The sequence below is a fragment of the Panthera tigris genome, chromosome C1 (genome assembly GCF_018350195.1).
Source record: "Panthera tigris isolate Pti1 chromosome C1, P.tigris_Pti1_mat1.1, whole genome shotgun sequence".
Lineage (NCBI taxonomy): Eukaryota > Metazoa > Chordata > Mammalia > Carnivora > Felidae > Panthera > Panthera tigris.
This window is the reverse complement of record NC_056667.1, coordinates 105284190-105300505: the sequence shown is the minus strand read 5'-3', so window position 1 is coordinate 105300505 and position 16316 is coordinate 105284190. Positions and strand designations below refer to the sequence as shown.

Here is a 16316-nt window from a genome sequence, read left to right as displayed (position 1 = left end):
AGAACAATAATAAAGATAATAAAGAGATCAGGGAGGACGATACCCTGCCTCCTGGCAAAGACATATTTACCACTGCTTTCCCCGTTACCTACCTTACTTACCTCAGGTGGGCTGCTATACAGTGTTGTGGGGCTTGGATTTAATCCATTTGGCTTTTCCAGCACCACCTGTTCAAAGAAAAATAAAATCGGTAGTTAACACAGCCCAAACAACGAACTTCGAAACATTAATTTCCTAAGATCTCATTCTTAGGAAAAAAAGAATGAGGTGGGAAAAGACAGAGAAAGAAGGAAGAAGAGGAGGAAGAGGTGATGGAGGAGAAAGAGGAAGAAAAGGAAAGAAAGAGAAACAGAAAACAGCAAGGGAAAAAAAAGACTTCAAGTGCTGGGTGGGAAATGGAGAGGAGAGGTAAGGCGTGGAGAATGTGTATGGCTGTGGAGGTGGGGGGGGCAGTGCTGAAGGGAGCCTTTCAGCCCAATGGAAAACATGCAGGCTGACTCCCAGAAGCCCAGGGGATACAAGCAGCTGCCTGCCACCAACAAAGAGTCTGCCTTGCCCCTTGGGGATCCTGACAAGGTTTGACAAAGCATAAAGCAAAAGGTGAAGTGGGTTTTGCTGCAATTCTTTCCAACCCAAAGCCTGATTATTCATCATACCACCGCTGGTCTGTGCAAACAAGGGCCCTGGACTTTGGGGCCGGTCTCTGAGCAGATCAGATTCCTCAGCCACCTGGCAAAGCACCTCCCAGCAGCCAGATGGGAGCTCAGGCGGGGAAAGTCCTACCTTCAGCCACAGCAAAGTGAATTAGGGGGAATCGCCACACAAGCCTAGTAAGGGCTCACGCCAAAGAGGAACCTTGCTGCCACTAGCTGCCAAATCCCTCAGGGGAACGAGGGCAGGGGCTACTAGAGAAAGACAACTCCTCCCACCCCCACCCCCCGACTCCAGCCAAGTGCAAGTGAAGGAGATATAACTCTGAATCTAAAGGAGGACAAAGGTGAAATGGAAGAGACTGTTCTCCCCTGAGGACCCTTCCAGCCTCCAATTTTAGAAAAGCTGAAAAGCAGGATCCCAGGCTTATCCGTCTGTCCCAAGAAGTACTCTTCAGTAGGTTCGCTATGACATTTACTGGTGACCTTCTGCATCCCAGACACAGGGGTGGGGTGAACCCTAACCTCAAGGAGCTTCTGACGCCGGGGCAAAGACAGCTACTGACACAAATAATGGACCAGGACCGAGACTTCCAATTCACAGCCCGGGTGTTACCCCAATTACGCAAGACCAACTATGAGAAGTTTGGATTTACAGGTAACTGTCTGCTTTGTAAGACTGTACTCCAAAAATACTGATCCCAGAATCCTTACAGAGAAGAGGTTTTGCCAATAACGGTCATTTTGTTCACATGAATTCCACTTTTATGCAGTGTGTGGGAACAAGTATACCTTATACCTAGGCTGACCCATGTCAATGCCAGTGCTCGTCTGCTGGAGAGCCCCAGTAAGGCTGGGAGTGCTCCGAGAAGCCAGCACTGCCTGTATGCCCTCCTTTTCTGGCAGCGGTGGGAGATTCGGCACCCACAGCGTGACCAGCAAAGGGGACTGCCCGGCACAACCTCCTCATTGAGGACCCAACCACTGACCATTTCCTATTACCTGTATCTCCTGTCCTTGGAGAGAGTCTCCTGGATCTCTGTCAAGCTTGCTACTTATGTCCTCCCGCAGCTTCTGTAGGCAGTTCCGGGCCTGGGAAGGGATGGCAAGAAGCCTTAGCTCTGGGACAAGGAAAGAGAGTGGCCCGACTCACCCAGCTTTGTGCCCATCCCTGACCCGTACTCCTGTGAGCCAAGCTCTGGCTGGGGGAAGGAGGGACCCCAGGCAAGTGGGGCTGCAGCACAGTCCCTCCTACACGAGCAGGAAACAAAACCCCATCCCGCTGGAGCTAACACTCTTGCTGCAGAGACACACGACACAAAGGGCAAACAAGTGGAACATGTAATATGTTACATGGTGACAAGTGCCAAGGAGCAGCTGAGGCCAGGGAGAGGGTCAAGAAAAGTTAGGGAAAAGAGACTGTCAGCTTTAGAGAGGAGGCTGGGGTACAATGGGTACAGAGGACATGTGGGAGTTAATAAATACTTGCTGATTCATGGATTGGTTGAGTAACAGGAGGGTCAGAAATGATACCTGACTCACTGGGGGACGGTGGCAGATGGGAGAAGACCAGACCCCACAAAAGGAGGGAGCCAAAAAAATGTGAGCTTCCCACCAAGGGAGAGGTGCCCACCTCCTGGATATACTGCACCTCACTCTTCAGCTGGTTGATGTTTTTCTCATGGATCATCTTATCTCCAGCCCTCCCCTTCAGGTACACCTTCAACAAGGAGAACAACACTACTGATTAAGAAAGCTCCTTATAAGTTAATTCCACCTAGGCAGGCTCATCCACTGGTAAAGGTAAAACACTACTGCCTTCTGGGTGGCACTTGGAGGATTCAGATCAGAAGGCTTAGAACTAGCTAGGCTTGCTCTTTGACCTATCAAATCTACTCCTGGAACTTTATCCTAATGAAATAAATTTAGCCAAACTGACATAAGCCCTCACACGTACATGTAAATTCATGCAAAGAAGTTGTAACAAGGGATTTACACATTTTTCTCTATACATGCTTGAATCTTTGACAGTCAAGAAAATATTTATTGGGACACCTGGGTGGCTCAGTTGGTTAAGCTGAAGCGTCTGACTCTTGATTTAGGCTCAGGTCATGATCTCATGGTTGTGGGATCAAGCCCCAAATCAGGCTTCTTGCTGACAGCATGGAACCTGCTTGGAATTCTCTCTCTCCCTCTCTCTGCCCCTCCCTCTGCTCACACATGCACGTGTGTTCACACATGTAAACTTGCTCTCTCTCTCAAAATAAACTTTAAAAAAAAGTTTAAAAATATTTATTACCTGTATTATAAAACACATACACAATTTAGTAACAGATGTTCAGCAAAATATTCTTTATAACTGCAAAAATGAAATAGGCATAATGTCCAACAATGAGGGATTACTTACATAAATTATGGTATGTCTATAACAGAACACTGTGCAGTCATGAGAATACTAGACACTTACATTTATGGACACAGAAGATTTATAAACCAACATTAAAGTGTAGGGGCACAAGCAAATTGTAGAATAGAGGGTATATAATATGATTTAACTTTTGAAAAAATACATATGTGTAGGAAAATGTTTGGGAGGATACACGATAAAGTATTAAAAACAATGATTACATTGACAGAATTATAGGGTAGTTTTGCTTTCTTTAAGGGCCATGAAATGACTTTGAATAAGAAACAGAAATTAAAGGCATCTGGATTGAAAAGAAAGAGGAAAAATCACCATTTGCAGAAGTGATCATGTATATAAAAATACCCTAAGGAGTCCACTAAAAAATTATCAGAGATTGTAGCAAGGTTGTAGGATGTAAGATCAATATACAAAAAATAGTTGTATTTCTATACATTAGCAATGAACAATCCAAAATGAAATATAAAACCAATTCTATTTACAAGAGCAACAAAAAGGAAAAACACTTAGAAATTAACAAAGTTCTAGACTTGAATTCTGAAAACTACAGAACATTGTTAAAAAAATGAACAAACATCCCATTTTCATGGATTGGAAGACTTAATATTGTTAAGACGGCAATACTCCCCAAATCAATCTACAGATTCAACACAATTCTTATCAAATCCATGCTAGCTTCTTTGCAGAAACTGACAAACTGATCTTAAAATTCATATGGAAATACAAAGGACCCTGAGTCCCTAAAACAATCTTGAAATATAAATCTCAACAATATAGTAACAAAATGTTAACAAAAATAACAAAGCTACAGCCAGTAATCAAGACAGTGTGGAACTGGCATAAGGAGAGACATAATTCAATGGAATACAAATGAGAGTCCAGAAACAATAATACAATAAAAATACACTAAACTAATTTTTGACAGGGTGCCAAGACAATTCAATGGGGGAAAAGAACAGTCTTTTCAACAAATGATGTTGCTATAAATGGATATCCACATGTAAAAGAATGAAACTGGATGCCTTCCTTATACCATATACAAAAATTAGCCCAAAATGGATCATAGACCTATCTGTAAGAGCTAAAACTATAACTCTTTGAAGAAAATATAGAAATAAATCTTTGTGACCTTGGGCTAGGCAAAACCTTCTTAGATAAGACACTAGAAGGACAACAAAAGAAAAATATATATAAATTGGATTTCATCAAATTAAGAACTTTTGTTTCAAAGGACACTATTTAGAAAGTAAAAAACAAAATACAGAAAGGACAAAATTTTGTAAAATATTTCCAAATCATATATCTAATATGGGTCTAATTACTATCCAGAACATATAAGGAACCCTTATAGCTCAAAAATTAAAATCATCTTTTTGGTAAATTTAATTAATCATCAAGAGTAATTCTTTTGGGGTGCTGGGTGGCTCAGTCAGTTAAGCACCTGACTTTGGCTGAGGTCATAATCTCTCTGTTCATGGGTTCAAGCCCCACGCCAGGCTCTGTGCTCAGAGCCTGGAGGCTGTTTGGGATTCTGTGTCTCCCTCTTTCTCTGCCTCTCCCCACCCCTCTCAAAAAAAAAAAAAAAATCAACATTAAAAATTTTTTTTTTAAAGAAGAGTAATTCTTTTGGACTACTTACTGCTATTTTAAAATTCAAATATAGGGGCACCTGGGTGGCTCAGTGAGTTGAGCATCCGACTTCAGCTCAGGTCATGATCTCATGGTTCATGAGTTTGAGCCCCACAGGGGGCTAGCTATTGTCGGCGCAGAACCCTCTCACTGTACCCCTCCCCTGCTTGCACTCTGTCTCAAAAATAAATAAACATTGGGGTGCTTGGGTGGCTCAGCTGGTTGAGCATCCAACTTCGGCTCAGGTCATGATCTCACTGTTTGTGAGTTCAAGCCCTGCGTCGGGTCGGGCTCTGTGCTGACAGCTCAGAGCCTGGAGCCTGCTTCAGATTCTGTCTCCTTCTCTCTCTGCCCCTCCCACTTGTGCTCTGTCTCTCAAAAATAAATAAATGTAAAAAAAAAAAAAACAAAAAAAAACCTTAAAATAAATAAATAAATAAATAAATAAATAAACATTATTTATTTATTTATTTTTAAATTTCAAATACAGCAAAAATAACACCATGGAGAAAGTGTGGTCACATTCATCCGTTATACCTACATATAAACTCTCAAAACACAATTGAATTGAGCCTGATGCGAGGCTCAATCTCACAAACCATGAGATCATTACCTAAGGTGAAATCAGGAGTTGGGTGCTTAACAGACTGACCCACCCAGGCACCCCTCAAAGAGCTTTAAAAAAGAAATAATGACGGGCTCCTGGGTGGCTCAGTTGGTTAAGCGTCCGACTTCGGCTCAGGTCATGATCTCGCGGTCCGTGGGTTCAAGCCCCGCGTCGGGCTCTGTGCTGACAGCTCAGAGCCTGGAGCCTGTTTCAGATTCTGTGTCTCCCTCTTTCTCTGACCCTCCCCTGTTCATGATCTCTCTCTGTATCAAACATAAATAAATGTTAAAAAAAAGAAATAATGAACATTCTTTTATTTAAAAAAAGCTCCATAAACACACCTCCCACCTGACTCCACAAACTCCAGCAGCTAAATATGGCCAGTGGGTAGGCACCTAGGAAGATCACCACATCCATTTTCATGCCCGGGTCTGGACTGCACCAAAGTCACTACAGACTGACTGTGGTCTCCTGGTGTTAATTAAGATCTTTTCAGGAAATGACCAGGAACTCGCATTACAGGTCTGGTTCTTCCAAGTCAAACCACAATGTCCCTGTGGCAAAGTCAGCTGCCGCCTGTCACATGCCTGTAAGGAGAAAGAGGGGAGGGAGGAACAGTGGAAGTGAGCAAAGTTTACCTTAATGATCTCCTCGTGTCCATCATTGGACTTCACCAGTTCTGAGGCCAACGAATGGCTGGTTGAGCGGCCAGACACCATGGCAAAAGTCCTCCTACCCGCCTGTCAAAGAGAAAGAGAGAGAGAAATGGCTCAGAAATCATGACAAGCCCAGAACTTCTTCTGTCCCTTGACCAATGCAGAACACCTGCTCCTCGAAAGATTTAAAGGGTTAGTCTGATTTTCCCTCCAAAAACTCATTTCAACCTCTACCAGAAGCCACACAGCAGCAACACCGAACAGGGAAAATTAGCAGAAATTGCAGGTTAGTTTTACTTTTAGTGGGGCCTCCCCACCCCCAAAGCAGTGCACAAGGCTGAGGTCAGGGGGTGTGTCTGATAGGAAGTGACCCTGAGCAGCAGCAGGGATGGCTCCAGACAGCACTGTAAGGCGTCAACAGCAAGGAGGGAGAACTGGCTGAGGGGAAGAGGCCTCACCCCACCAGAAACCTCGATACCTTCTCGGCTATGTGTTCAAGTTCATCTCCTGTCAGTTCACTCTGTAGAGTCAGCCTTAGAATGTCCACGCACCCCTAATAATGACAATGACAGCAACAATCACCCCTTACCTTTACAGTCCACTACCGGTACCAGTGCACTTTTGCCAGTCCTGTGGGGTTGTCCTTATTATCATCATTTAACAGATAAGAAAAGCTGACGTCTGAAAAGGTGACATTAGCTTGCCCAATATCCGTCATTCCTGGGTGGCAGGAGGTCTCGGGATCCTCTGACAGTGCTCTTTACACCACACCAGAGACTATTGCTCTGTGTAGCTCCAGAGGGGCTAGCCACCTTGGTCCTTACATTACAGGAAGCACATTACGTGGATTCCCCTCTCCCCAGCCTTGAAGAGGGGGATGCCCTCATCCCCAGTGTAGGGTTCCTGCACCTGACAGGCAACCAGGAGTTACTGATGCACTTCACAAGACTGGGATATCCTTCCTGAACCAAACTATAGGACAGTACTTGAATCCAAACCCCTACTTCTCTAAGGCATACAGAAATTATCCAAATGAAAGAAGGCAAGACAATAGGTACTTATCTATAGATGAGCCTAATTTCAAAGGAAGAAGCACATTTTCTTTCCTAACTCAAAGAAGGTTTAAAAAACACACTGTGAGGGGTACCTGGGTGGCTCAGTCGGTTGAGCGTCCGACTTCGGCTCTGGTCATGATCTCACAGTTCATGGGTTAGAGCCCCGCATCGGGCTCTGTGCTGACAGCTCAGAGTCTGGAGCCTACTTTGGATTCTGTGTCTCCCCCTCTCTCTGCTCCTATCCCACTCGTGCTCTGCCCCTCTCCCACTTGTGCTCTCTCTCGGTCTCAAAAATAAACATAAAAAAATTTTTTTAATTAAAAAAAATACACTGTGACTGACACACACACACACACACACACACACACACACACAGTGGAGAAAATAGAACACATTGAGGGGGAAATCATATGGTAAAAGGAAAAAGTGGGGCTGGAGATTTGGAGAGATAACATTGAGGGAAGATAAGCAGGGCAGGGAGGACCAAACTCTACCAATAACCTGTGTTATGTGTAGAGTTGGACAAGAGGTTTAGGTACACTGGGCCTCTGGCTTGCACCAGAAAAATAATGGGTTGTACTAAGTATCTCTAAGGCTCCTTCCAGCTTTAACACTATGAGAGCATAAAAAGGGAATATGTGCTTCTCCCAGGCAATGAAGGGAAGATGGATGCTGAACTACCCAAGGACAAAAGTGACCTTGAGGTCCAGGAGTATAAATGCCATCTTACCCTTAACAGGTTTTAAGGAACTCTCCTAATATTCCAAATGGCTGTTGGAAGGAGCAGGAAGAAAAGAATGTGTCCCACCCAGGGAGTTGTGAGAAGGTTCTCTGGGAAGGGAACAGTCCTTCCTAAATAAGGAAAAGAACTTGGTGGAAAAGAAATCAGACTCTGTGGTCAGATACTTAACTCTCAAAGACCGCACTGTAAAATGGCAACACTACCATCCGACATGGGGGCTTTTCGTTGAAAATCAACGGAAAGTGTCTGGAGGTCTCTGCCACATAAAAGAGAGGTACTCAAATATTAGCCTCCTCCCACTTCTTGGAATGAACCCAAATTTGGGACAGGTGGAAGACACTCCCACATGGCCCTTCACCCTCCCTAACTCTGGCAATGTAGCTGGTTTTACAAAACACTCAATTCCTACCAAATACAAGAGAGATCCCCAGTGGGGGGGGGGGGGGGAGGAGGCGTTCAGGCCCTCCAGAGTCTGGGTCAACTCACTTCTGTTACTGCTCCTCATTGCTCCCTGTCCAATACCTCCCAGGCTTTCCCACCTTTGCCTTACATGTCCTTAATGTCCTTAAATGTCCTTAAATGTCCTTTCTTCCCATTGGGCATCTTTAAGGCCCTCAAAAGTTCACATTCAAATGCCATATTTGTGACACGTCCCTACATCCTGTGGGAAACATACCCTCACCTCCTTGAGCTCCCTTGGCATCACAGGGCCTCCTATGGTACCTGCCTCTCAGCTACTTATGTTCCACGAGGAATTGCCCTTTCTGTTAACTCACATGGGCTGCTGTGCCACAGCCCTCTACCCGGGTTAAGTATTTTCTGAACAAATACGAGTGCTCCATGATATAGATATCATTCAATGTAATGTTCAAGAGAACATTACACCAGAAAGAAGAGGAAAGGATTTCAAAATAGCCAGAGCGGCTGCCAACTCTTCTCCCCAGGACACAGACGTGCACTTTGGTTAAAACAACATCCTTCCATACCTGGAGGCAGTTGGGGAAAGCTGGGGCATCCCTCAGCCAAAATAAAGGAGTTATCAGCCAATGAAGATCATCAAGTCTAGTTTATTGTATGGACCCAGGCATTCTAATTGGAAGAACATGGACAACCAGGCTAGATGGGGGCAATGAGGGATCATCTCATCCATACATGTCATCAGAATCCCAGATGGACAGGAAAAAGTGGGAAACTTGCAAAAGTACTAAAAAAAATAATGTCTGAAAACTTTCCAAATTTTACAAAAGACATAAACCCAGAGATTCAAGGAGCAAATCCCAAATAGGATAAACCCCCAAATCATGCCAAAACACATAATTAAATGTCTGATAACTAAAAACAAAGAAAAACATCTTTTCACATCAGAGAAAAATGACAAGTTACCTATACAGGGGAAGCACTTTCATTAAACAGCAGATTTTTCATCAGAAGCTAGGAAGGCCAGGATGAAATGGCACATTATTTTCAAGTGCTGAAAAAAACCTCTTAATCAATAATCCTATGACCAAAAAACATTCTCCTTCAGGAATAAGGGGGTAAATTAAGATGTCCTCATGTAAAGAAAAACTAAGAATTTCTTACCAATACAGCTACATTAAAAAGGCTGTAAAAGATCTTTAAACAGAAAGGAAACAATATGAAAGGAACCTTAGAACATTAGAAAGATAGAAACAACATGGATAGAGATACCTGGGTGGCTCACTCAGTTAAGCTTCTGACTCTTGATCTTAGCTCAGATCATGATCTCGGCTCAGATCATGATCTAATGGTATGTGAGCTCCACACTGAAGCATGGAGCCTGTTTGGGATTCTCTCTCTCCCTGTCCCTTGCTCGTGTGTGCACACACTCTCTCTCTCTCAAAATAAATAAATAAACTTTAAAAAAAAAGAAACAAAATGGAAAACAAAAATATTGATAAATACATTAGGCTTTCTCTTTACTCTTGGGTAATCTAAAGTATATTTGATGGTTGAAGCTAAAATTAGAACACTGCCTGATTTGGTTCTAAGTATACACAGAGGAAATACTTTATTTATTTATTTATTTATTTATTTATTTATTTATGAGAGAGAAAGACAGAGACAGAGACACCACGTGCACAAGTGGGGTAGGGGCAAAGTAAGAAGGAGACACAGAATCTGAAGCAGGCTCTAGGCTCTGAGCTGTTAGAGCAGAGTCCAACGTGGGGCTCAAACTCACTAACTATGAGCTCATGACCTGAGCCAGAGTCAGACACTTAACCAACTGAGCCACGAGGTGCCCCGGAAATATTTAATTATATTATGAATGGGAGAGGATAAAGGGATGTAAAGGAAGGTAAGGTGTCTATACTTCATTCAAACTGGTAAAATGACAACACCAGTAGACCATGATAAGTTATATTTATACAAATGTAATACCTAGAGCAATCATTAAAAATCTATACAAAGGGATAACATTCAAAAATCCAAATGAATCAAAATGGAATCCTAAAAGGCTTTCAAGTAACCCACAGGAAGGGAGAGAAAAAAAAAAACAGATTAATGAAAAATAGAGAACAAAAACCAAAAATAAAATGGCAGACTTACCAATAATTGCATTAAATGTAAGTGGTCTAAATATACCAATTAAAAAACAGAGATTGGCAGAGTTGATTAAAGAACATGAATCAGGGGTGCCTGAGTGGCTCAGTCAGTTGAGCGTCTGACTCTTGGTTTTGGTTCAGGTCATGGTATCAAGCCCCACGTCAGGCTCTGGGTGGGCCGTGGAGCCTGCTTAACATTCTCTCTCTCACTCCCTCTGTCCCTGTACCTTACTCATGTGTTCTCTCTCTCTCAAAAAAAAAAAAAAAAAAAAAAAAAAAAAAAAAAAAAAGTGAAAAAAAAATCCATGAATCAATACATGCTGTCTACAAGAAACATATTTAAACATAACCATATAGGTAAGTTAAAAGTAAAAGGATGGGAAAAGGTATATTATACAAACATTAATTAAAGGAAAGCAAAAGTGGCTACATTAATATCAGATAAAGTAAACTTCAGAGCAAAGAGAATTACCAGAGATATTATATTACCAGATATATTACCAGATAGATATTATATTACCAGAGATATTATATCATGTAAAAGTGTCAATCCACAAAGAAGACATAGCAACCCCAAATGGATATGCACCAAACAACAAAGCTGCAAAATACGTGAAGCAAAAACTAAAGAGCTGAGGGTGCCTGGCTGGCTCAGTCAGAATAATGTGCAACTCTTGATCTCGGGGTTGTGAGTTTGAGCCCCACATTAGGTGAAGAGATTACTTAAAAATAAAATCTTATTTAAAAAAAAAACAAAAACCCAAAGAACTGAAAGGAGAAATACACAAATACACAATTAAATATATTTTTAAATTTTTATTATTTTTTTTTATTTGAGAGAGAGAGAGTGAGAGCGAGCATGCATAAGGAGAGGAGAGGGGCAGAGAGGGAGAGAGAATCCCAAGCAGGCTCCATGCTCAGCTCGGAGCCCAACATGGGGCTTGATCCCACAACCCTGGGATCATGACTTGAGTGGAAATCAAGAGTCGAACACTCAACCAACTGAGCCACCACCCAGGCATTCCCTTTTTTTTTTTTTTTAACAAACCCACAATTATACTTGGAGACTTCTTCAACACCTGTCTCTGAGAAATTAATAAAACTAGACAAAAATCTAACAGGATCTAATCAACAGTTATGGAACACTCCCCTCAATAGCAGAGTATACATTCTTTGCATGTACCTATAGAACATAAAGATAGACAATAATTTGGGCCATAAAACAAACCAACAAACTTGAAAGAACTGAAATCATTTAGAGCATGTTATCCGACCACAATGAAATCAAATGAGAAATAATAGAAAGAGGGGCGCTTGGGGGGCTCAGTTGATTGAGTATCTGACTTCAGCTCAGGTCATGATCTGACAGTTCATGAGCTTGAAGCTCCCACTCAGCTCACTGCTGTCAGCACAGAGCCCACTTCAGATCTTCTGTTCCCCCCTCTCCCTGCCCCTCCCCCACTTGCACACATGTGCACTCTCTCTCTCTGTCAAAACTAAATAAAACATTTTTTAAAAGAGAGAAATAACGGAAAGATAAAAGGAAAATTTCTAAACACTAAGAAGCTAAACAACATGAAGAGCTGGTTCTTTGAAAAGATCATTGAAATTGATAAACCTCTAGCATGATATCAAAAGCATGAGGTAATACTATGAACAACACTACGAACAACTCTACAAACAACACCATAAACAACTCTATAAGCACTATGAACAACTCTATGAACAATACCACGAACAACTCTACAAACAACACCGCAAACAACTCTATGAACACAATGAACAACTCTATGAACAACTACAAACACTACAAACAGCTCTATGAACAACACCGTGAACAACTCTAAGAATACTATGAACAACACTATGAATAACTCTATGAACAACACCATGAACACTATGAACAACTCTACGAACACTATGCACAACTCTATGAACAAGACTGCAAACAACACAATGAACAACACTAAAACAACTATGAACATAAATTTGACAATTTGGACAAAATGGCCCAATTCCTCAAAAAACACAAACTAACACAAATTACCTAATATAAAATAGGTAATATGAATAGCCTTGTAACTTTAAGGAAATTAAATTCATCGTTTTAAATTTTTTAGAGAATTTTTTTTAACGTTTATTTATTATTGAGAGACAGAGTGTGAGCAGGGGAGGGGCTGAGAGAGAGGGAGACACAGAATCCAAAGTAGGCCCCAGGCTCTGAGCTGTCAGCACAGAGCCCAATGCAGGGCTCAAATTCACAAACCGTGAGATCATGACCTGAGCCGAAGTCGGACGGTTAACCGACTGAGCCACCCAGGTGCCCCTTTTTTAAATTTTTTAAAAAAGAAATACCCAGACCCGGGTGCTTCCACTAGAGAATTCTACCAAATATGTAAAAAATTAGCACTAATTCTACATAATCTCTTTTCAGATTAAAAAAGACTTTATTAAAAATGTATTTATTCAGAGAGAGAGAGTGTGCAAGTGTGTGTGAGAATGAGAGGGGCAGAGAGAGACAGAGAGACAGAGAGACAGAGAGACAGAGAGACAGAGAGAGAGAGAGAGAGAGAGAGAGAATATCCCCAACAGGGTCCACACCACCAGTGCACAGCCTGATATGAGGCTCAATCCCCTGAACCGTGAGATCATGACCTGAGCCAAAATCAAGAGTTGGATGCTCAACAGACTGAGCCACACAGGCGCCCATAATCTCAACCAGAAAACAGAAGAGGAGAAAACCCTTTCCAATTCAGTTCATGAAGCTGGTCTTACTCTGGTACCAAAACCAGACAAAGACCATTTTATTATTATGTGTTTCTTTGTTTTATTTAGTTTGAGAGAGACAGAGAGTGAGCATGTGAGCAGGGGAAAAGGATGGCAGGGGGGATAGAGGAAGAGGAAGAGGGAGAGGGAGGGACGGAGGAAGAGGGAGAGGGAGGGACGGAGGGAGAGGGGGAGGGAGAGGGAGAGGGAGAGGGAGAGGGAGAGGGAGAGGGAGAGGGAGAGGGAGAGGGAGAGGGAGAGAGGGGGAGAGAGGGGGAGAGAGGGGGGAGAGAGGGGGAGAGAGGGGGAGAGAGGGGGAGAGAGGGGGAGAGAGGGGGAGAGAGGGGGAGAGAGGGGGAGAGAGGGGGAGAGAGGGGGAGAGAGGGGGAGAGAGGGGGAGAGAGGGGGAGAGAGAGAATGAGAATCTCAAGCAGGTTCACACGGAGCAACACAGGGCTAGATCCCACGACCCTGGGATCATGACCTGAGCCAAAATCGAGTCGGACACTCAACTGACTGAGTCACCCAGGTGGCCCAACAAAATTTTTTTTTTTAAAGACAGAAAAGAAAACACTACAGACTAATATCTCTCATGAACATAAAAAATTCTATTTTCTTTTCTTTTTTTAATGTTTATTTAATTTTGAGAGAGAGAGAGAGAAACAGTGTGAGTGGGCAAGGGGCAGATTCTTTTTCCCTTTAATATTTCATCTTTAATTTCCATCACACTAAACAGTCTTCAAAATTGGCTTTTAATGGCCACCAGTACTCCATTGAATAGATTAAACTAATTAAACTTAGGTATTCAACCTAAGCCCCTTTCCCTGCTCTCCCTTTTGTAGATTACTGTCAAATTCTCTATTTCTTATATATTTATTTTTGTATTTTAGAAAATATATTTATTTTGACAGAATGAGATGATATACAACAGTGCCTAGATCACCCCCAAATTTACTGCCTGGTCCATGACCCCTCAAGCCCAACTGACTTTCTCTCTTCTTTGCAGAAAAAGAATCGTATTTGGAACAGTTAGACCTGGGCTCAAACACTGACTCTGGCTTTTATTTGTTGTGTGTATTGATTTATTCTCCCTTAGCCTTAGTGTATTCATTGGTAAGATGGACAGTATGATGCTTAAGTGAAAACACAGTGACTAAAACATGTAGATACACAAAAGTGTCAGTTCCTCAAAATTTGACATAATGCTCCTCTTCAAAATATTTTCCATAAGCATACGCTAATAAGTTAAAGTACAACTTCTACCTTGCACTGTATACAAGTATCAGTTTCAAGTGGATTGCAGATTTAAATGTAAAGAGCAAAACTAAAATTTTGCAAAGGCAAACCTTTTTAATGTTTATTTCTTTTTGAGAGTGAGAGAGACACAGAATAAGAGGATATCCAAATGGTCAATAAACATATGAAAAGGGTTCTGTCTCATCAGTCATCATCAACAAAGAGTTAGAAATTAAAATCACAAGGCAATAATACTACAAAATACCCATCAGAATGACTACAAATGAAAATAAAAAATAAACATTGGGGGCTATGGAACAGAACTCTTATACACTGATGGCAGGATTGCTCATTACCATAATCTCTTTGGAAATATCTACCAAAGATGAACATTTGCAAACCCTATAATTCCTAGTTATCTACCCAACAGAAATGCATACCTATGTTCCCCCCACCACCCGCCCAAAAAAATTCTCATAAAAAAATGATGCTAGAATGTTCACAGTAGCATTTTTCATAGTAGCCCCAAATTAGAAATTATCCAAATGTTCAAGAATACAATGAATAGGGGCACCTAGCTCAGTTGTAGGGCACGCAACTTTTTTTTTTCTTTTGAGAGAGAGAGAGCGAGACAGCATGTGAAAGCAAGGGAGCAGGGGAGGGGCAGAGGGAGAGAATCTTAAGCAGGGTCCAAGCTCAGCACAGAGCCTGATACACATAGGGCTTCACGGTGGGGGGTATGGGGTGGGGACTCGATCTCATGACTGAAAGATCATGACCTGAGCTGAAATCAAGAGTAAGCCACTCAGGCACCCCAGGGCATGCAACTGTTAACCTCAGGGTCGTGAGTTTGGGCCCCATGAAGGTATAGAGATTATAAACATACATATATAAAACCACATTTTATTTTTAAGATTTTATTTATTTTTATTTTTTTGAGGAGGGGGCGGGCAGAGAGAAAGGGAGAGAGAACCTCAAGAAGGCTCCATGCTCAGTACAGAGCCTGAGGTGAAGCTTGATCCCACGACCCTGGAATCATGACCTGAGCAAAAAATCAAGAGTTGGATGCTTAATTGACTGAGCCACCCAGGCGCCCCTAAAGATTTTAAAGTAATCTTTACACCCAAAGTGGGGCCAGAACTCACAACCCCGAGATCAAGAGTCACATGCTTTTCTGATGAAGCCTGCCAGGCACCCTTAAAACCACATTTAAAAAAAAAAAAAAAAGTAGAATGGACAAATTAATTGTGGTATAGTCATGCAATGGAACAGTATATAGCCATGAAAAAGAATGAACTACTGTACATGCAATATGGATAAATGTCACAGAAATGTTAAGCAAAAGAATTCCAACACAAAATGTGTTCCACTTATAAATGATTCCACTTATATAAAAAGTATCAAAACAAGCAAACCTAATATATGCTTTAGAAGTCACAGTAGTGGTTACCCCCAAAGGATGGGGGTAGGTAACAACTAGAAGGGGGAAATGACTAGAAGCAGGAGCTTCTGTGGTGCTGGTAATGATTTGTTTCTTGATCTGAATGTGGGATAGAGGAATGTGTCCAGTTTGTGAAATTACTTGACTGTACATTTATGATCTATGCACTTTTCTGTATATATGTCATCATTAAATAAAATCTTTAAAAAGGATTAAAACTCCTCATGGTATTAAATCCCCTCAGGATTAGGCCTATCATTATCTATACCACATAACATGTGGACATCGCCCACTATCCTACCTGTACCCTACACTCTGATTATCCCAAACTTTCCTGATCCAGTTGTATCCAAATCTACATCTCTTTTGTTGACGAGTCTTCCAATGTAATACATGTTTCACCACCCCATAAATGCACATGTTGTTTTCTCTTTCCAGGTCCCTTCCCCTCCCTTTCCTCTTTGGAGAATTCCCAGCCCGGGCATCCTTTCTCTAAGGGTTTTACCCCAGCACTCCTCAGTCAGAGCCTCTCCCTGCACCCACTG

The 16316-nt window shown here is 42.0% G+C and overlaps 1 protein-coding gene across 6 annotated transcripts in view; it reads right to left on the bottom strand.

The window, feature by feature from the left end:
- Positions 1-16316, bottom strand: part of TUFT1 (tuftelin 1) — a 49197-nt gene that overhangs the window by 20886 nt on the left and 11995 nt on the right. For 2 of the 6 annotated variants that reach the window (XM_042994121.1, XM_007088134.3), the window contains exons 2-6: positions 6446-6520; positions 5950-6051; positions 2284-2370; positions 1653-1742; positions 93-167 (exon numbers count right to left, since the gene is read on the bottom strand). In XM_042994121.1, coding sequence (XP_042850055.1) covers positions 93-167; positions 1653-1742; positions 2284-2370; positions 5950-6051; positions 6446-6520 — 429 coding nt within the window. The remainder of the gene's footprint in view (positions 1-92; positions 168-1652; positions 1743-2283; positions 2371-5949; positions 6052-6445; positions 6521-16316) is intronic. The other 4 variants (XM_042994120.1, XM_007088135.3, XM_007088137.3 and 1 more) reach the window with 4 other exon arrangements.